The 22551-nt window shown below is 40.8% G+C and overlaps 2 protein-coding genes across 3 annotated transcripts in view; both read right to left on the reverse strand.

The window, feature by feature from the left end:
- The window catches only part of ITGA8 (integrin subunit alpha 8), a 105074-nt gene extending 93026 nt beyond the window's left edge, over nt 1-12048 (reverse strand). Inside the window, exons 1-2 of the mRNA XM_082046934.1 lie at nt 11707-12048; nt 11295-11419 (exon numbers count right to left, since the gene is read on the reverse strand). Of these exons, the coding sequence (XP_081903060.1) occupies nt 11295-11419; nt 11707-11909 (328 nt within the window). The 5' untranslated portion in view covers nt 11910-12048. The remainder of the gene's footprint in view (nt 1-11294; nt 11420-11706) is intronic.
- Nucleotides 12049-18710: 6662 nt separating this feature from the next.
- MINDY3 (MINDY lysine 48 deubiquitinase 3) overlaps nt 18711-22551 on the reverse strand; it is a 54964-nt gene continuing 51123 nt past the window's right edge. For both annotated transcript variants that reach the window (XM_082044109.1, XM_082044110.1), the window contains exons 14-15: nt 21021-21092; nt 18711-19800 (exon numbers count right to left, since the gene is read on the reverse strand). In XM_082044109.1, coding sequence (XP_081900235.1) covers nt 19651-19800; nt 21021-21092 — 222 coding nt within the window. In that variant the 3' untranslated portion in view covers nt 18711-19650. The remainder of the gene's footprint in view (nt 19801-21020; nt 21093-22551) is intronic.

Consider the following 22551-nt stretch of genomic DNA (forward strand, 5'->3'; position numbering starts at 1 on the left):
AACAAAACAGAAAACCACAAACAAAAAAGAACTGGAAGAAGAAACCCTGCATTGCCCTCACAAAAAGAAGAGTTTACTTGGATTCTGTGATGAAGACTGAACAAGAATCTACAAAAATAACCAAAAGCCCTAAAAACTTTTCTCATAGGTGGTAGAAACTTTCCATGTGAAAACAGCGTTTTCCATAATTTGTTTTTGTCAAACAAATGACATTTCTCAGCATGCTTATTCAACACCAACACTACAGATAGCACAGGACTTAGTTTCTAACAGAATTACATATGTACACACTGTCACAAGAGACAGCTTCTTAATGTTGCTTTACGTACACTCTTGCAGATGTCAGCATAAGAGAAGCCACCTGGGCAAAGACTCAGGCCAATTATAATGCATTTCAGGTTTTAATAAAAAGCAGACATCCCTTCCTTTCACCCTGGGTTCTCTGAAGTAAACTGATTTCCCATATGTTCATGAGCTATGCTCTTTCCTTAACAGTCATTCCTAATGAACTTCTCAATCCATACATAAGCAGGGCATTACTCTTTCCCCCTTGTATCTGCATTCCCTTATGTTCACTTCTGGTTCGTATCAGAAGACATTTCACAAGAATCAATCCTTTTTATTCACTCTAAGCAAAAATAAAACCACATACTGTCTAACTTGGAACACAAAACAACCCAAACAAAACAAAACAACCCCACATAATCTCAGGTTATATTGTATGGATTTACACAGATGTTGTTGTTTGTGTTGTTTGTTTTGTTTTGTTTTTAAAGCAGGAAAAATACAGCTGGTATAATTGTCACCTTTAAAAAGCCAACACTTCCTGGGATTTGTCTGACAGGAATAGAGGAGATAACTGAATGCTTTTCTGGGATGTTGGATCGCCAGTTATCTCAGCTCATGGTAACCTCACGAATGTTACAGATATGAACTGAATTAGACAGAAAAATGTATTATATCTGGAGAACAAGGGTACACTATCTCTGTATTTTTCTAATAAACATGAAGGAAAGTTGAATGAGAATGAATCTGTGAAAGTTTGAAAAGTCTGTGAGAAATCTTTCTTCATACAAATATTTGTTTCTGTGCAGCGCCAATTACAGGAGCTAGCGTGGAAATCCATGCTTAGAGAAATAAGAGAGAGAAATTTCAGGAATATTTAGATCTTGAAAATTCAGAAATAAAAATTTCAAATAACTTTTTAAATATTAATTTTTAAAAATACATTTTATTTAAGTTAGGCACAAACATCAAGAGTGTGGGAGACAGTGACTTTGACACACTGCGTGGTAGGAGCTGCTCACTTCTACTTCGTTGTTGGCAACACCACTTTTTATTAGTTTTTCCAGTGAAGTCAGACCCTTTTGAACTTTAAAGGTTTCTTTTTCCTTTTTTAATGCTCCAGCAGATCCAAACATGATCAATGTCCACAGATAAGGTCTTGATAGAAACAAAGCTTTTGAAGCTTGAAAATCAGCCATGGTCAGATTACGGCAGCCAATGCTGCCCTGGCTCTGAGGATACTCACGACCAGGATTCTAACTTAAGAAGAGCTTACATTTCCAATCAAAACAGCACACTTGTCTACTGGCAAAGTATACTAAAACTTGAAAAGATGTTACATTGTAAAAGTCAGACAATCATTTACAGGATTTATAAAAGGCATAGCTGAATTTATCAGTAAATCTGCAACTACACACACCCACCCCACTTAGTGACATACGGTGTAGTATGAATCCTTCAACAAGTGGCATAGGATTTTAATTATAAAATAATTAGTAAAATATCACATACGCAAAAATTAATAAACAGCTTTTTCCCCTAGATAAATCTCTTTTCACATAAATTCTCTAATCACCTTTATTTAGGATCATCACTGGAGCTATGGAGTCATATTCCCAGTTTCTGAGGTTGTGCCTTCAAATGCAGTTTAGAGTTTTCTATCTAACAAGCATTCCGTATTTCAGATTGCTGTGAACCAGCTACTGCTTCCCCTATAACTTTATAAAAATTAAGCTATACACAATTAACTTATCTGAATACACCTGGACTGTCATTACTGCCCCCTGATTGTGTTCAATTAGACAAGACTTAATGAAGCCACTGTAAATGTCCACTTCTGAGCTCATCATCCACTTCCAGCTGAGGACATGAACTAGGGTACAGTTCTTCTCATCCTAAAGCAAACATCTGAGGTCAGAAGAACCGTGGCTTAAAAGTATTTTTTTACCAACGCTACATAGCCATGGATGGGCAGCTTAGACTGAGACAAAAACTATTCATTTACTCAGATAAATCCCAATCCCATTTTTTGTTTGTTTGTTTTTGTTTTGGTTTGGTTTTAAATAAAGTTGTTATTTCTGCCTTAGCTACATCCTTCAAAATTGTGTTATCTAAGCATTTCAAAAAATAACATGTCTGTATCCTGACAACACCCTTATATGACAGGGAAATATCTCTCCATGTGTTATTTATGGGGATCTGAGGCCCACAGGCTATGCCTACACTGTACCTTACTCATAGGCTAAGCTATATTTGTGTGAGCAGCAAAAACTTGGCTTGAATTCAGGTTGCATTCAAATGTCATCTTCTCTTCTGGAAGAGAATGCCTGGCCTCTTTTAGGAGGGAGTCCAGGCTATCTTATATCACGATACATGACACTAGGATAGCCAGAACACAAAGTAGCAGCTGGGCTGGGCACAAAATGCCTGAGCCTGTCCACAGAGCGGTCCAGGGAACACCCGAGTACCATCTGGATCCCTTCAGAGCCAGCCCAGGAGCTGTTCCAGATGGTCAATGGTCTGGATGACTCGCAAATTTGGCCTGAAACTCAGCCCTGGAGTCACTCATAATTGCGCTGCCTAAGACCCTATTGCAGATTAAGGCCCAGACAACCTGGAATATGCAATGAGCTGAGAGATGCGCTCTAAAGTAGAAATGTAGATGCAAAGACATCCTTAAATTGCATTTCAGCAACCCAAAAGCATCTCATTTTCTACTGCAGGGTCCAAGACTCCTGTACCATGGTACTGCCCCACAATCCAGCTCCAGTGGCATCTCTGGAGATGTTGAAACATTTCTCTCAAAATCAGTGTTCCTTTACCCAGTCTTTTAGACTTGAGGTACCCAGGGGCTACAAAAGGGAGAAAGGCCCCTTAAATTGCCAAAGCAGTAGCTTGACAAGTGGAGAAATTTGAAATCAGATGGTAAAATGCAAACCTATTTAAGAACAACAGTGCAGAGATTCATTTTTGGGAATCAAAGGCTGAACCCGGAGCAAGTGTTAATGCAAATCCATTATTTGAACACCAAATTTGGTGCTTTCTATGGGGACCGGTCTCCTCTCAGTCACTGAATCGGCACATTAAACTGCTCAGCAGGCACGAATCAAACATTACTCTTATAAATATTTCTTTGTTGTAGTAATCAGGATCTGCATAAGAAGCAAAAATAGATGTATTTGCAAACACTGATAGTGGCTCATTGTGATTCATTCAGTTCTTGAAAACTAGAAATAAAAAATGCAGCATCTATTATAATTTGAAAATACTCAAATGAACGAAAGCAAATAAAAATATTTTAATCAAACTTAACACAGGACAACAATGATTTTAATCAAAGCAGCAAATATGTAAAACAGCTGCAGCTCTTTCAGGTAAGTTCTCACCCTTCAGACCTTTGAAAATTATTATCTTTACTTGTTCCATGTGTGTTTGCATGTATGTACTGTATAAATGCAGATGGCCCTTAACCAGGCATCTGCAGCAGGCTCAGTTACACTCCTCCCTCTAACCTGTACCTACTCAGACTACACCCAGGATGGCAAATCCCTTTCAAATACTTCTTTTGATATATGTATGTGTGTGTGTATGTATCTAAGCACACTAATATTATACATATAAATAATTACAGAAAATAAAGAATGTAATACATATTTCATATATTTATGTATAATGGTATATACACAGAGTAGAGGTGAATAATCACCTCAACCTGTCCATATTTATATAAAATTGGAATATGAACATATAAAAACAACAAAAATGTATATTTATACAAATATATACAGGTCAAGGACCCTCACATGGAGACAACACCTGGACTGCAGTGTACAGGTTTGAAACACCACTACAAGACTTGCGGGTGTTTGGTTCAAACAAGAGAAAGTAAAGGAAGATCTATTTGCACTTCATCCACTGTTCAACAGGTAGAGAGAGGAGAGAGCCCAGGGAAAATAGGCAAAAGGCAAAAGCTACTGCAAAGAAATTTCTGATCAGATACAAAGAAAATACTCTTCACAGTGAGGGTGATTAAGCACTAGAACAGATTCCCTGAAGAGGCTGTGGCATCTCCGGCCTTGAGTAGTTTCATAACTTGGCTACACAAGGCCCTGGGTAACCTAATTTAACTTTGAAATGAGCCCTGCTGCATCATTAGGGTCCTGCCTCCCAGGAGGGAAGAGAGAGGGAAGGATTTGCCCTGGCATACATGATCCCAAATTCTAGAACTGAGAGAAGAAAGGGGGTCTTGTCAACCCTCTCACTATGGCAGAGTGATTTTTAGTATCACTATCATAAAAGTTTCCAATCATACCAGCCGTTACTAAGCAAAGTAAGTCAGTAACGTTCACAGGGTCATTGATATCAGAGCCTCAATAGAGAGACAAAACACAAATGCAGAGCTAAGTACTATGATCTGGGGAACGAAGCCAAGCAATTGCCTTCAACGTCAACACTGGGGAAAAAAAAGGAGTTTAGAGAGAGTAAGGACACGCAAAGCCCTTGCATGATGAGAAGAGTTGCTTCTATTTTTAGATTTATCTGATTGTGCAAACATGTATTTAATTTCTGGTTTTTGTTGTGCTTTAGATGCTATTCATATGGGTTATTTTAATTTAATAGATCATATCTAGAGAGCTTTATTTGGACTTTCATTCCATGAATGAAGAAAAAAAAAAAAAGCATCATCAAACCCAATAGGATTTTTCCCGAAGTACATTCTGATCAAAACCAAATTAAGACCTCAGGGCTTGAACTAACATAACTAAGGGTATTCTTTGCCTTCTTTAGATAAGACTGAGACTTACCAAAGAAACCCACGAGGGTCTATTATAAATCAGAATGCTACAAGTGAACCATGAGGCTCTAGATAACGTCTTATTGGCATAGTGGACTGAAATGTGTCAACATTTAAAAGTACAAAAAAGTTCTCTCTCAGCATTTTCTCTTGAGATACAAATTCTTTTTATAACAGGATTCTAAGTTTTCCCTAGAATCTTACCATCTTCACAGCTAATGATTTTTTCATGTAACTAAACCTCTTTAGTCCCACTATATATCCTTTCCTTATACAGTACCTGGATTCTGTTACAATCAGCTCAACTGCTGGCCGGATTAGCTCATGTTTTTTATCAACTGCACATTTGGCCAGAACTGATCTACATTCCCCTTCCCTGTTCCTCTTCAGAGGCTGTTCAAATTTTCTCCAACTGGTTTAGAAAGATACAACCTATTTTACTAAAAGTAGTAAAGTTAACCAACAGCAAAGACAACACCCCAGTGAGTTCTGGAAACTTAGGGGAAGTGGAATCTAAAATTCGACCTTTTGGAGCTAATTTAAAACATAAGAACTTGTTGCTGTCTGTTAAGTATTACAATTAAAAGTGACCATTATAATGAGTTTCTGAAATATGAACTATTAGCTTTTTACCAGATTTCAAATACAACAGCGCACTTCAGGAGGCATTTAAGTTTGCTTCTGGCTGCAAGATGCTTTCAGTGGTTCAGAAATTCCCCAGTTAATCAAGTGGGAGAAAGTTTTCTTCATGTTGCTCTCCTGCTACCTCTCCTGGCAGCTGAAGGGAAGAGCAACCAGCTTAAACACAAGGACTTGGTAATTCTACCTCACTGCTAAAGCAGGAATAGCCATTATGGAATGAGGTTTACAATGAAGAAACTGAAAAGGAGAAGTTAGCTTTGTGTAGGTAAGAGAGGAAAGACAGATCACAGCTCTCTAATATAATGCCAGCACTTGTTCTCATGTTTTCTCATTGAGTTTCAAAGGGGTTTAAAAAAAAAAAAATGTAGGGGTTGGATGAGGTGATCTTTAAAGGTCCCTTTTAACCCAACCCATTCTATGACTCTATGAAACAGTATCACAGCCTTACACTGCAATGCAACAGGACAACTTTACAGAGCAGGGAAACAAGGGAGAAGAGTCTCTGCCTCTTAGTCCGTATCTCCTGGAGTAAGGGGATACTAAAAGCCCTTCCATTGTAATTTATCTCAGTTCCTTGCTGCAATGAAGCAGGTTAAATCACCAATTGTGCTCTTAGGGCCAGCACTTTCAGCTTCTTTCAGACTCTTCCCAGAGTCTTGGCTCCAGCACAGAGATTTAGGCAGCTTTAAAGAACTGCAAACATGGGACTGCAGAGTCAGTGCCATATCAGCAGCGGGAAACACGCAGAGTTCCTGCTAAAGCCTCTTCTTGGCTGGAGGCCCTGTCACTGGCCAACCCACATGGGAATGTCTGGTTACATGACTTGTTCATGGATGAGTCTGCTCATATCCTACAGCATGTCAAAAATTCATCCTACTTCCCTCCTCTGCCCCCTGTCAGGAACAATATTTCACCAATAGGATTAATTACTGATGCCAGCTTGTAAGTAAAGCACCTCATTGCTTTAGAAATCTCTGGATTAGCTACTATGAAGAACAGATATAGCTGACCTGAGAGATCAGTGACAACCTGGGACAATTGCCTGCAGAACAAGTTCAGTTAGGCAGTATGACTTTGAGGAATGGGCTGCAGATACTCCTGCACCTCTGTTAACTCTAACTAAGCCATCTCCTAAGAAGAGTAGTTTAGTCCACACACATTTCCACATTAACACAATTTATGCAGCTGCTCAGAACACACAGACCAGCTTGGGTATCCATAGAATCACAGAATCTTTTTGTTTGGAAGAGACCCTTAAGATCACAGAGTTCAACCATAACCTAACCCTAGCACTAAACCATGTCCCTAAGAGCCTCATCCTAACATTTGCACAGTGCCACAGAGATGACTTCAGGAGTAGTCTTTGCTTTGAGTATCAGTGCTAGTAGTAAGGAACCCAGACTGCATTTGGCAGCTAGAACATGGCACTCAGAAGTAACGACACATTTTTCAAAGTGTTTTCATATCTTTCACTAGGAAACTGTTATGTTAGTAACCACTGCAATGCCTATGCCCTCATGTGATCTTTGTTTCTGAGAAAAAAGGAGAGATTCAGAAATCATAAGGATTTGTCTTTAGTCATTAAAGCTTACATGATACAAAGAATAGAGTTTAGTCCTGAGTGTCAGAGCCTGTGTGGTGGCTGGAAGGTTAACTGCACCTTGCCAGTGACTCTGGGTGCAATGCCTGCAGTGTCAGACCTCTGGGGAACAGATCCACTGGGGAACATCACAGTTGTCTTACACCACCATCAGGGTGTCAGGTCCAGTTAGGCTTAGCAATTGTATTCTCCTTTCAGGACTCCACGGCACAAAGGATAAACTAAAACTTAAGTTATTTCAAAAATGGAAATATATTATTCACAGAGAAATACAAAAACTCTTCAACAAAACAGCCTTTACAGGACCAAAGACCATCCTGTGTCTGTGCTTACCACCATAATATTAACCTGAGCAAGCCTAAGTTTTTCACTAAAGTGTCTGGCACTTACTTGGTTCCCTCAGATCACTTTCTGAACAAGTACCCCCTCTATCTAAGGCAATATATACTTTATATACTTTCCAAATTCAACACATTATTTTTTTCCTCCTTCACTGACTCACAAGCATGTTCCTGTTCATCACTGCCTCTTAACAAGCCTCAAGTGCTTGTGGAGAGAGATTTTGTTCCATTTTAGGTTGTTATACTCTACAGCCCCATGAAAAGGTATATCTATGCATTCATTCAATAAGCATCTTGATACCCATAAAATACAGGATAACTATAAATTAATACAAAGCAACTCCACACCTGTAATACTGTCACATTTAAAAGTGTCCAGAATCTTGACTGAAGCCATCACAGAATACTAGTCAATGTCTTCACTGTTTTCATTTAGTAAGACCAAGATATTAACAGTTGTTAATACAAATAACTTCAAAGCATTTGCAAATAAAGAAATCTTCTCTGAAGTTAGGTTTACTGTTACTGTGGAAACAGTAAAATAATCTGTACAGTTACATATGAGTCCTACCAATTAAGTGTCCACTTACACACTTATTTGTGGCAGTAAAAGTCCAGATAGCATCCAAGTACACTGTATGTTCTCTCCTCAATGGCAGAACATAACTTGCATTGAATGCAACATACCTGAGCTTCACTGGTGCACCCAGCCCTAAGAAACAGAAGACAAGAACCCTCATGCTCACATGTAATTTAAGCCAGTGGTTTTCAGCCACTTGGATTTGTTGTTTTCTTGAATCTTTATGTTACAGTGGAAATTTCAGTTTCTGTGACCTTCCACAGTTTTGCATATCTAACTTCAGATACCATACATGTGAATCTGCTCTTCTTCTACAAATTATTTAGAAGTCCTCTATTAAACTCCTGTGGATGAAAAAGACTGATCTAGTAAATTCTTTCTGTATTTGTTGTGTCACACTGCCTTCTAATTGCTGCATTTTACTCTCCCTTTCTTTCTATTTCCACTACATTTTTACTTCTGATCTTAATTAAGAATGTTTTCAATTATTCAGCAGTTGTTTGTTTGTTTGTTTGTTTTTATTGTGCTTAGTGAATATAACCGAAAGAGATTATATTATCTGGTTAGAGTAAAGAAAAAAATTACTTAAAGAATGAAGCATTGTATGAAAATGCATCAAAATTAAATCTTCCAACTCTGAAGCAGCATCTGTAGTTTCTCTGTTTTGTTTCAGAAAACACTTTCAAAGTTTTCCAAGACTTTCATAGATCTCCTATGAGGCACGAAGCATTAATCTTTAAAATTAAAGCACTAGAGATGAATTACCAGTCTAACAATTACTGGGTGTTTTTGTTTTAGGAGAAAGGATAATCTTGTCCTTAAGGCATTGGAGCAAGAAGAAAAAATCCCAAGTCAGTTTCCAGTATCATCACCAACTTCCTGTATGATCTTTGACAACTCAGACTGACTTTTTTTCTGTTTATCAGAATAAATATAAAAAATGAGAATATAAATATAAATATAAAATGAGAATAATAGCATTTCTGAGTGATGTTGTAGGGAGAAGGCATAGTGAGTACAAGGTACCTGTACAAGAAAGAGACATAAACTGAAAACACTCCTCATAATTATTAAGGACTATCCACATCCCACTAGGGATACAATGGCCAAAAGCTTCAAAAGGAACTGTGTGTAACAGACTATTTGAAATAGTATAATCTAGACTATAGCTCACATGGACTGCTGTGTTTGGGGGAATACTGGAAAAGATGGAAAACTCACTCCGCTAAGTAGCCTATTTTGGAGAGAAAAAACACATGAAATACACATCCATACCTCAGCCAAGGGAGTAATTTAAAGTGGATTGAGATGGCCCTCATGTTGCTGGTGACAGGAACGGCTGTTGGTACAAGCCATGCAAACCTCCTCAGGGTCCCTGTCTATGAGGGCAGCTGGTCATTGCTGAATTGTGTGAAATGATGCCTTTACTGCCCTCGGTACCAGAATTAGACAGCTAATGATAACATTGCTAAACCTGCCTATACTGCAGTCCCTGCTCTAAGACCAGTGCATTTATATGTACACAGTGTATCTGGCTTAATTTCAGCTGTCTACAAGTCACGCATCTACCCAGCGGACACAAACAACTGTCCCAGGCAGACTGAACCACAGCTTCCAACCTGAAGAGTTGGGTGGCGCAGACCAAAGCCTTGTTGATATACTTACTCATCAGTCTCTGTTTGTACCTTTATTTGAAACACAGTATCTGCAAAAAGACATCTCTGACAGAGCATGGAGTTGTCCTGAGTCTCTTTAGTCAACTTTTCTGGAGTTTCCCACAGGGAAGCCAGATGTCCTAGGTTTCATCACTAGGTTTTCCTTCATTTTTCATAACACCCCTTTGAAATGTGTTCTATTTTTCATTTGCTCTGTAAGTTTTATATTCAAACTTGAAATTAATTTGTATAAATAATATATTCCACTTCTGTTACAGAATATTGTATACATGCTATGTCTGTACATTCACATTTATATATAACTATATGCTGTACATAGCATTACATGCCCAAGTAGCCTCATACACATATGCAGACTTCTTAGTCTGTTTTGAAGAATGCCCAGAGTGATGGGAGAGTCATCCTGAGCAGAGCTCCTAGATACAAACATAATAATAGAATGTGTGGGTGGCTGGAGCAGGAAGGGGTAAAGAACTGCACTGCTGACTTGCTACATTTAAGTAAGCTCTTCCATTTTGTGTTCTCAGAAAACAACAACAACAACAACAAAACACAAAACAAAACCCCAAAAAACCCAAACCACCAAAACAAACATGAAAACACCCCCAAAACCCCACAAAACCAAAAAAAACAACACCACAACTGAATTGTATTGTGTTTGCATATAAATAAACCACAAATGTTACAATTAAATATAACCTAAAGATTAATAACTTTTGCTTAATGATTAAACTGTCAAAGTCTGCCTAAATAAAGTCCCTGCAAACACTAGGTTTAAATTATTTTCAATACCCAAAAAGAGACAACAGAAAACATAAACAGCCTGAATTGCTTAAAACGTGTGTTCTCTCTAATTAAATAAGAAACATCTGTGTTGGGATTTTGGAAGTGGATGTAATCTACCCACATTGTGCCTAAATCAGTTTGCATCTAGCTTCCAGTATTCTCAAATAAAATTCCTGCTTTCTGAAAATAATTAAATAAGCATGTCACATGAGGTAATTCATCCGTCTGAAGAGATGGAAAATCCCTTGCTGAAAATAATAGCAAAGACTAGCAATCTGATTTCCAGGATTCAGAGAAAAAAAAAAAAAAAGTGTTTTCAAAATGAGGAATCTGCCACAAACACCTTTAATTAAAGCATAGAAAAGGCAGTTATTAAGATGAACTACACACAGACCCTGGAGGTCACACTCCCGTTATTTCTCCGGGGACCATTAAACCCTTCCCTGCGAGTGCCCATGGGTACAGACCCCCAGGAGCGGGATTCCTCCAGCGAACTGCAGAGACTCAGACCAAAGTGACACGGCTCACTGTTGTGCCAAGGGGGACCCGAGCGCAGCGCAGTCCCGCACACACGCTGCCATTTACTCACTGGTGTTGTCAAAGGGAATCTGCCTGCAGCGGGCGGCGGGCCAGGCGCAGTAGTACACCGCTCCTCCTTCCACGATGTCCGGCTGCGTGGTGTTGGCTTTAGGAGCTCCCACCAGGACACTGACCCTGCGAAACACATCGGGGAGTCACCGGGGCGGCGGGGGCGATCCGGACCGACGGGCGGCGGCCCCGGCACGGCGGGACAGGGGCTGTCATCCCGAGAGCGGCGGGCGGGACGCCGCCGTTTGCCCACCGCCTTACCCAAAGCCTCCCCCAAGCCCGTCGGCGCCCCCAGCCCCGGCCCGGCGGGAAGGGCGGCCCGGGGGTGCTCGCTGGGGCACGGCCGGACCCACCGCTCCCCCGGGGCCGCGCTGAGGGAGCGGCCCGCCCGGCCCGCCCGGGGCGGCACTCACGTGCTGGGGTCGGGGATGTAGAAGTCCACCGAGTACCCGAAGTAGCTGCCCGGGGGCCCGCTGTACACCGTCAGCTTCTCCTCGTCCAGGTTGAACGCCACCAGCGCCGGCGCCCCGAGCAGCGCTGACAGGAGGAGCAGCGGGCACGGCCGCTGCCAGCGGCGAGCGCGGCCGGCCCCGCGCCCGCGGCTGAGGCGCAGCATCCTCGCCCTCTCGGCGGCCCGCTGCCGCTGGCGGAGCGGAGCAGAGCGCAGCCGTGCGGTGCCGCGGCGGTCTGGCTGCCGCCGAGCGCTGGCGGCGGGGCGGGGGGCTGGCGGGGGCGGCTCGGCCACACTCACCCGCCGCCGCGGGGACAGGCGCACTCCGGCGCCCCCTGGCGGCCCGCGCTCGGCGCCTGCGGTAAGGGGCGCAGCGCGGAGCCCCGCGGCTGTCGGCGGCCCCGCGGGGGCTCGGCGCGGAAGCGCTTCTTCCACGAAGCGGCATTTGAGCCCGCGGGACTCGCGATCCGCCGGCCTGTGCGTGGGCCCCACTGCCGCTGGGCAGGGAGAGGCTCTGGCGGTCGGTGGGGCCGCCTCACGCAGGGGGAAGCCTCCCTGCGGCAGGGGTCCCGCCGTCGCTGGTGTCGGTGCCACGGCCCGGCCCCGCACGACGCCTCCGGCGTTGTCTGCGGGAGAGGACGGCGCTGACGGCGCTGTCGCTGCGGTGCGGACATTGGGGCACCCGGAGCGGCCCTTGTTCCCCAGCGCCGCGGCCCGGGCAGGGTTTCTCCGTCGGGTTGAACACGGTGCTTGGGGTGGTTTGCGGCACTAACCGGGCTGTGACTGGCGAAAGCCATTTGTCTCACTAAAAAATTCCACCGGTGAAGCTGGGAGAAGAGCACGCTGAGCAGGACACCCCCTTCACTCTGCCCAGCAGAGTTACCCGATGGCTACGTTTGCACATATTCACCAGGGAAGACAGCAGAGTCGAGACTGGTGGTTTCTACTTGATTTTCTCTCAACTTCCAGCATTTTCAAGAGTTAAAACTGAAGAGTCTGATACTTGAAAATCCCTTGTAGAAAACTGAAGTGCATGTGAAAAAAAACCCCCACAGGGTGTTTTAAATAGATGGACCCAATTTGAAGTCTGTACTGCTTTGAAATTGCGTACATCTTTTTGAAACGCCTTGTAGACCTTCATCAGATTGTTATGTGAGTGCCAGCATGGCTATTACCAAAAAACCCTTCTAACCACAGGAAAGATGTAAACCCAGCCACACCGTCCAGAACACATTAGGAAATTAGTTCTTCTGCATGTTTCTCTGTTTGTGCTTGCCTGACTACATAAAGTATTCAATATATGAAGGGGGCACCTTGCAGCCACACAGAGGAAAGCATCGCTATAGGCCTTCACCACAGGTCCCTGCAGGAGCAAGTATCATACCTCTTCTCCCACAGAAATAACCAATACCTGCTTTATTGGATGGGGCTTTGAATGGAGCTTTTAGAAAGCTGCTCTTATAATATCTTCATTAAAGTAGTTTAAAATGATGAGGTTGTATAACTCCTGTCTTGAATTGTTCTGCCCCTGCAAGCCTCATAATAGTGTTCTAGCTGTTTCTGTTAAGAATATGCAAACACTGACTCTGCCTGAAATACTCCCTTCCCCTACAAAGCTAAACGGGGCATTACACCCACATCTTGAGGGGTCAGTATTCATATTTGTATCTTTTCTGGCCAACTCAGAGGCAGGAAGGAAAGGAGAAATATTTTACTTTCTATTTAATCAACTCTCTTAGGAGGAAAAAAATATTTTTTTTCAGCGTTTATAATACAGATGTGTCCAAAACAATATCAGAGAAAGATCAGAAGAATAGAAAACCCATTTATAAACATGCTACAGTAGAACATACCTATGAAAGCAGCTGAGAGTAGTTTGTTTTGTTCTGAGGTTCTGGTTTCTTTACTTGCATGTTTGTTTTATTTTAAGTGCTTTATGGCAAGATTATTCAGATAAGACTGACATTCCTGTTCACAAAAATAGAACCAAGTGTTTATTTCCAGCATTAACTGTGTGACCCTTAGCTGTCCCCACAGGCTTGTAATATTCCTTAATTCTTCTCGCCTTACATTTGTACCAACTTTACTCTTGCTATTTGAGTGAAACATCACCATTGACATCGTGTCATTATTTTACCTTGAACAAGTATGTCTTAGAGATCTGAGCACCAGCAATAAATTCAGAAGTACCTCAATGACTTGTAGGGTTAACATCTACTCTTAAAAGTCATACAGTTTTCAGGCAATTGAAGGCATTCGAAAGTTGTGTTGCCTTTTGCTAAATAATAATAATAATAATGCCTTGCTCTTGTTCAGCACAACAACAATCAGTTCCAGTGCTGTCACAAGTGAAGTTGCTGGGGCTCAGATGGCGCACCAGACCCATGACACTCGGGAGCAAGAAGGCAGCTCATTCTAGTGTTGGATCCATCTTGTACAGATCTACCCAGAGTTAAAATTCGGTAATCAGCACAGTTAGAGATAGGTGAGTGTTCACACAAATGAAACAGAAGGGTCACAGCAAGAACACAGGCAGCTGTCATGTACCTCTCTTTCAGTTTGAAATACATGCCACCTAACCTGGTTGGTTTGACCTAAATTTAAAAGAGGAAAAAAATGCTTCGAATGGCTATCAGTGCTAAAACCTGATGGAGAACAGGGCAAAATGAAAAGAAGGAAGTTTATTTCAAGATCCTCTTACCCTCAAGGTGTTAACATACAGCAGTCCCTCTCTCCTTACTCTTTTACCTTTTCTTCATATAAAAAAGAGAGAGATGCATGTAGGATATTCCAAATCAAGTCAACATCTTTCCATTGTTCAAAGGATCTGCAGTGTTTCCATAAGTAACCTGGATCCATTCTGATCACTGGAAGCTTATTCCAGATCTTGTTTTCCTTAGGCTTTAGAATTGTTTCGACTAGACGTTGTGATCAGCACTGCTCAAGAGGTAAGCACTTGTTGGTAGACTGAAGTTTGGTCTTCAGCATACCTGTGGCCTGACACATTAACTGCTTTGAATATTGAACTAAAAAGTCTTAACAGGCTCAAGAACCTCACTTGGAGCCAGGACAGAAAACTTTTGTAAGAACATTCAGCCAAGAGTCCGAAAGTCATTACCTACCCTATAGAACAACTGGAAGATCAAATGTGGGACCAAATAGTTTATATGCAAAAATACAAGATTCACAGCGTGGATTTCTACAGCTTATAGTATGTGCAGCTGGTGAGGCTAATATGTCATTATGGCCTTTCCAATCTTAAAACAGGTCAGTCAAATCTTCTATGGGAAGTTTTGCCAAAGCAAAACTTAAATATTAGTATTTCACAGAGGCTCTATTATGAAAGCTTTAATCTTATTAATGCCATTATTTAGTAATGTATCTGCTAGCAGGGGAAAAGTATTTTGAAGAATCATGTGAGATTTTAAAATAAACCTTGTCAAAATTTATGGCAATTTTACTGTTAAATCTTTTCAAAATATGGCATAGACATTCATCCTCACAAGGAAGAGAGGAATGAAAGAGCACACAGATGGATCTGATAAGCAGAAATAACTGTCTGAAAGTTAAAGCCAAGAACTTCAACAGAAGTATTCAAAAGCAAAGTGCCTTGCAAATACTTAAGTGATTCACAGTTTAAAGGGGTCTTCACATGGGTTGTAACATGGATATTTACATTTGAATTTACACTGGGTGGGATTTACACTGGGTGCTTACCTTGAACAGCTCAGGCTTTAACAAAAATACATTTGTTAGCCTTAAGCCTTCAAATATAACTCACCTGGGCTAACTGAGGCACTGAAAGTAGTCTTTCCATGATTTATTTAGACAATGTATTTACCTGTATCTAGCTGTAATATTCAGTATACATCAAAGTGGAAATAATCTATCTTTTACCACTCAACCAGCAGTTGATCCTGGGGCCCCTTTTTTAACTCATCCCTTTGTTATAAAAGTGAATTCAGAGCAAAGATACAGCAACACATAGCTGAAAAAAATTCTGTTTCAAAGGGCTTCGAGACATGGGAGGGAGGACCCAGTTTTCCAGACTGACTACCCAGTGGCCTGCTGACTGCTCCTGTTTCCAGCTAGGACACTAGTTGTCTCCCAGAAGATACTGATCTTTCCTTGGCAGTTAAAATTGAACCACTGTGCAATATGTAAAAAATCATTTGCCTAGAGCATTAATCAAAATGTCATTTAATTGCATGTTTAGTTCACGTGCTCTCTTACAGTTAGCATTATCAATTTGCTCTGGTTAGTTAAAGCATGTACTTAATCCTGTAGAGTGATCTGGTATTACTTACTGACTAAGCCACAATTTGCAAGCTGCAGTATATACATACATGTATACACACATGTAGCCTGTGTATTTGGCACTTAAAGCAGAAGAACTTGTGAAAATTATACAGGTTCCTGGTCATTTTTGTATGGAAGCAAATGAAAATACCAGACATTAACGCCCCCCATATTATAAGTCTGCGTTCTAAATAAACGCTCTTTTAGGGGACAAGAGCTGGCTTTCCCTGAAGTCACAACATCTCTCATCTTGTTCATCAGGGAGGAAAGGACAGAGAGGTTCCCTTGGCCAAGGCTCTTGTGAGCTGGTGCAGTCCCATTAAGCACTGTTGGTTCCAGCAAGCACCGTGAGCCTTGGCAGTCCAAAAATGTGAGAAGTGAAACAGGCCCAGGCCTCAAATAACAGGGCAGTATGAAGGAAAGATTCAGGAATAAGAGTTCTTACACCACGCTAAGTATCAGCTGAGTTTCTCTGGAGTAAGGCAGAAGTTTTCACCCAGAATAATGCTTATATATACATTTCACATCAGATGGGCTTCACATTTTCTTTTTTCTTTGAGAACATAAATTGTACCTGACAGTGGACTAGAAAAAGGCTGTTACAATAACAGATTCAAGCTATGATTCAGTGCAAGCACTGGTGTGAGATACTCTAGTACAAACCAAGACACACACCAGAACCCAGGAGGAAGAGCAAGAAAAGTGTATTTTCATCTTCTAAGACATCAGTGCAAGTCTGCCTGAAGACATTTATCATAAATGTGCAAAACCAGCTGAAGCAAACACCTAACAAGCCTGAGTATTTTAGGAAAAGTAAAGTTTCAGACTTGCTAGACAGTCCAGATGAAAGCAGATTCTCTTAATTAATTATCTATATACTTTTGAGTAGCAATGCTACTGTTGCACAAGGCTTTTAGCATCAGGCCCACAGAGCAGGACGGAATATGTGTGCTCTAAGTAAAGAGAATCAGATAAGACACATAAAGGAATCTTTTCAAATTATTGTCATCTGCAAAGGAATTATTTTTTCAGAAAAAGAAATCTCAAAGAGCAGTAAGATACACTGCTATCAGTTCTGTAATAAGGAATGTTTGTGTCAGTTTTAGAAGTTAGGTGTTTAAACAAGTCCTCATTGAACTTGTTTGGTAGGTGGGGGCAGGATGGGGCTGCAGCAGTGGCCTCTGTGAGAAGCCACTAGGAGCCGTCCCCATGTTGCACAGAGCCAGTTCCAGCTGGCTCTGTGATGGACTTGCCACTAGCCAAGGCTGAGCCTGTCAGCAAAGCTGGTGGTGTCTCTGTGAGAACATAGGTAAGAAAGGGTAAAAACACTGTGTGGCATCTGGGAGAGGACTGAGAATGTGTGAGGGAAACAACTCTGCAGACATCAAGGTCAGTGAAGAAGGAGGGGGAGGAGGTGCTCCAGGCACTGCAGGAATCCCCGCAGCCCATGGTGAGGCCGGCTGTCCCCCTGCAGCCCCTGTCCCCCTGCACCCCACGCCAGAGCAGGTGGATGCCCAAAGAGACTGTGACCCCGTGGGAAGCCCGCACTGGAGCAGGCTCCTGGCAGGACCTGTGGCCCCATGGAGAGAGAAGCCCACGCTGGAGCAAATTTGTTGGCAGGACTTGTGACCCTGTGAGTGACCCAGGCTGGACCAGTCTGTTCCTGAGGGACTGCACCCCATGGAAGGAACTCACACTGGAGAAATTAATGAAGAACTGCAGCCTGTGGGAAGCAGTCACACTGGAGAAACTCGTGGAGAACTGTCTCCTGTGGGAGGGTCCCTGCACTGGAGCAGGGGAAGAGCATGAGGAGAAGGAGATGAAGTGTTATGAACCGACCACAACTCCCATTCCCCATCCCCCTGCCCCACTCAGTGGAGAGGAGGTGGAGAAGTTGGGATTGAAGTTGAGCCAGGGAAGAAGGGGCAGGGGCAAGGTGTGTTTTGTTTTGTTTTTTTCCCCTCTTTTCCTCACTATCTTTGTTTTTAATTGTCAATAAATTACATTAATTTTGAGTCTGTTTTGCCCATGATGATAAAGACAGGGAGATTGCTTGGCCAGTTATCTTGACAAGGAGGTAAGGAGCTTTTTCATCTGTTTTCTCCCCCTGTTGCTGAGGAGAGGGAGTGAGAGAGCGGCTGGGTGGGCGCCTGGCAGCCGGCCAAAGCCAACCCACCACAGAACTTCACTGTTCACCCATTTCCAGATGGAAACCTAAGATACACCGGACAGACTTGCACAGGACATATCCTCAAGTGTCACGCAAGGCATATTCTCTTTCTGCCACTACTATAAGCTTTACAGTGCAAAATCTCCAACACGGGTTTCTCCCCTACACTACATACCTTATTTTCAACCAAATCAGTTTGTTTTCCTCTACAATGATCATTCTAGAATAACGTTATTCACACATGAAAAAATATTTTTAAACATAAATAGGACTGAATGCTAAATTCAACCCTGCTGGCAATAGCATAGGCTCTGCAATCACAGTCAAGATGCAATTAACTGTCTTTTGTGTGGGTTTTTTTTCTCCCCTCCCTCTGTTTCCCCCCCCTGCAAGATGTGTTCAACTCAAAACCTGACATTTCTAAGCCCATGGTCTCTTTTCATCATCTTAGAGAGGCAGTAAACAAGTTTGATTAAAACCAAACTTAAAACAATACATCATGATCCAAGGAAAAGATTTTATTTTAGGGCTAACAAGTTGATAATAAATAAAATAATATAATAATGTAATAACAGATGTTCTCATGCACTTAACACATACAATAATGCTGGCTTACACTGCTGTTTGGAGAAATTGAGAAGAGGTATTTGGCAATATTATAAGTTTGAATGGTTTAAAGGTTATAGAACAAGAAATTCTTTCTGCTGTTTTTACATTTCTTTTATACAAATTCAAATAAATATTAATACATCTATTTTTCCTCAGAATTTATGTTCACTTTTAACATGCCCGATAACTAAGCCACAGTAATATACAACTGCCAAGAAAATGTATTTATGAATTATACTTATTAATTGCTTATTCCTAAAAATGTATCATATTTATGTCACATTGTGCAAGCTCTTTAGGTAAAATTAGATTTTAGGAAAAATTGCAGAAAATTTAAAGTCATTAAAACATATCCAGTGCAAAGGCCAGTCTAGTCCACACATTATGGTACTGTAATGTAACCAATATAATTTAAATAATAAAACATGCCTATATGATTCAGAGGAAGTTGTATATGGTTTATGTTTTAAAGATCTGACATCTAATATGCAGATTCTGCAATATCAGACACTTTTCAAATCTTCATGAGATGGCAAAATAATGTTAAGACATTATAAATAGGCTTTTTTTTTTTTTTTTAGGATAACTCACATTAACAGTACTACAGTGGCCAAAAAAGACAAACTATTATAATAGAAATCAATCTGATTAAAAAATTAAATATTCCAATTAACACTGAAAAAGTGTTTGTAATCATTATTTACAATTAATCAATGATACCAGTGTATAACTTCACACAGTCAAAGTGATACCACCTTCCAAGCAAATACCAGCTGTCGTATCTCCATTCAAGTGTTCGATTGTAGTATGTTCTTTATGCACAACATCTCAGTTTAAAGAAGGAGATCGATCTGTGGTCCAGAGTAATTCTATGTATGGCCATTTGGTTTGCAGGCAGCGTTTTACAGGAGTATCGTCAGTCTGTAGCATTGGCTCTTCAAAACCCATAACAACTGCTGTGCCTTCTACATACATGACCTGTCAAAAGAAAAACAATTATGTCAGCCTGTTTGTTTAAAAATTCTAAGATGAGAAAGATGAGATGATTCTTTTCACAGGGTTAGGAGAGGATGTGTTATGATACTTTTTTTTTACTACAAAAATAAAATCTGTGAAATTTTATATACTTTTTTTTTTTTTTAAATGAAATGAGGTACGAAATAAAAAAAACAACCCTAATCTCTTAGACTCAAGTGCCTGAAAACCCTGATCAGGCCATATTCATTTGACTGTTTACTTTGAGAGACAGTAAAGGGCAAAATGAGGAAAAAAAATAATCTAGGAAATGCAATGCAAATATTCTGAGACAACATATATTCTACTACTGTTACAATGCAATATTGTTATTTCATAAGGACAGTGTTCCTTAGACTTAACTTTATGGAATTTATTTATTTTATGAAATGGAACTTCTGTTGCAAATCAGCTCTATTCATACACAATATTTTAAATGCTCTGAAAAGAAAAATTTGTTTACATTTTCTTGATTATGTATATATGTTCAATGGTGAAGATAAATGCATCGTTTAATGCTTTTGCCTACACTTTAGGGTATGAAACTGCTGGAGATTTTATAAGGTTAATGTTAAGGACTTGACTCCAAGCTATTCCAAAGACTGAGTATATACATCTTAAAAGGTCTCCTTACTTGAAGTAATTTTTGCTCCTCATGTCTATTAATGTCTTATACTCTTCTACCCTAAATGCTAATTCAGAACTAACTCAGAAGCAGTCATGGTATATCAAGGATACCCCTCCTTCCAAGAAAGCTGAAAATGAAAGAGGTCGCTTTTGTATTCACTGAGTGGTTCAAAAAAAATTGATTTTTTGATGAAAGGCTTTTTTCCCCCCCAAAATCCAAACATCTTAATTTCCGTGTAGGGTTACTTACAGAAATTGCAGTTTGTCTGTGTTACACCTCTATTGTCTTTTACAGTTCAGGTCCCCCTTCTCATGGATAAGCATGAGAAATGCTATGTTCAAAACTCATAGGTTAGCCATCCAGTACACTATACAAGCTAAAATATGACTAGGAACACAAAGCAGCTTCCAATTCCAAATGTATAATTTCGGAAGGAAATTATCAAAATAATCGTTTTGTAAAATGTTTGTTTCAAGTTAAAGTATTTGCCTGTAACTATCATCAATTTTGCATATTAATTGTTATTAGGGCTATATTGATGTTTCTTAAATCTTACCTTTTCATTATAGTTAGATTGCTTCAGTCCATTGTAATGGTAAACAGTGAATGACTCTGAAATCCTGGAGTCCTAGTAGAAAGAAGACAGTTAATTTCACATGACATATACATCCTGCCTTGCCAGTCTCTTCTCTTTACAACTAGACAGATGCATTAAAACAGCAAGTCATGGTTCTTCTTTGTTCACCTGGACACTCTGAACTACATACAGCTTCGGCACCGACCAGGTAGAAACTGTCCTAATTTTTAAAGTCGGACACCTTAAGTAGTGGCCACATTTCTGTGTACTTATGTCTATTTGGATGCTATGAAGTTAAATATTTACTAAGAACCAGATTCAACCTCCAACTCTCCATTTGAGAGCTAAAAAGTAATTTACACCTGTGCCTGCCTAACTGTGCACTAATTGTGAAGACACCTGTGCAGCAGCGGCCCAATGGCAGCTGTTCTGCCGTTCTCAATCATTACCATTCCAGGTGTTTAAACGCTTTAGTCCTAGAAGGACTGAAAAGCTTTGCATTTCACTCAATCAAGGAACACAAATCAGGTGTAATATCACCTCTTTTATACCTGCTGGACCAGGCTCCAAAGAAAAGCTTATCCTTGTTTAAGTACATGGAAGTAAAGGCTGGAATGAGAAGATATCTGCTCAGGTTACAGGACATCCATCAGGTTATGAAAAGCCCTCATTCATTTTTCTTCTCTTAAATGATTCACAAACCTTATCTCTGTATGGGTCTCTCATGGCAACCTTGGCTACTCAGTGGTGGGAGGGTGGTGAAAAGGAAGGTAAGCACTAACTCTACTTACAGAGATAAATAAAATGAAGCTTTGCTGCGAAGGAAAGAGACACTTTTTTTCCCTGAGGAAGGTATGCTCACCCTGAAGAAAAAGAAGTGCTGCCTTCCAGTTCCTGTCCCATGGGTGTTAAGAATTTCATGCAGTAATTGTTTCCCAAAAAAGGGCTACCAGGGAATTCAGGAATCCTCTTCCCCAGGTGAGTGTCCTAAGCACTGAAGAGTCAGGCTTGCCCTCTCAAGCTGAATGATCTTTGAATATTTTTATTCTAAGCCAACAGCTTTGAAAAGGAAAGCTGATACACCTTCCTGCTTTTGATGTGGAATTTAGTAATTTCTAGGAGAGCAAGAATAGGGGTTTGAATATTCTCAGCAAAGATGGAATTGAGGCAACAGAGGCAAAAGCCCCAGCTGACGGCTGTTTTCTCCTCCAGCCACCCCTGGCCTGCAGCACCAGACAGCTTGGGCACAGCCAAGTAGACAGGATGGGCCTTTGCTTTCTGAATTTCATTCTAAGCATCTGAGGCCTAAAATTAAGCAGTGGAGTCTTCAAGATTTGCAAGTGTAAAATAGCTGTAAGAAATAAGATTAAATTATATTCAGTTGTAAAGATATTTCCACTTCTAGATATACAAATGAAAGTAAGAAGAATCAGTTGGGAAATACACAGTGCAGATGTAATTCTGTAAATCTCAAGAAAACGAACACTCTAACTCCTTCTTTTTCCTGTAG

This window comes from Streptopelia decaocto, assembly GCF_964273445.1.
Source record: "Streptopelia decaocto genome assembly, chromosome: 2".
NCBI lineage: Eukaryota > Metazoa > Chordata > Aves > Columbiformes > Columbidae > Streptopelia > Streptopelia decaocto.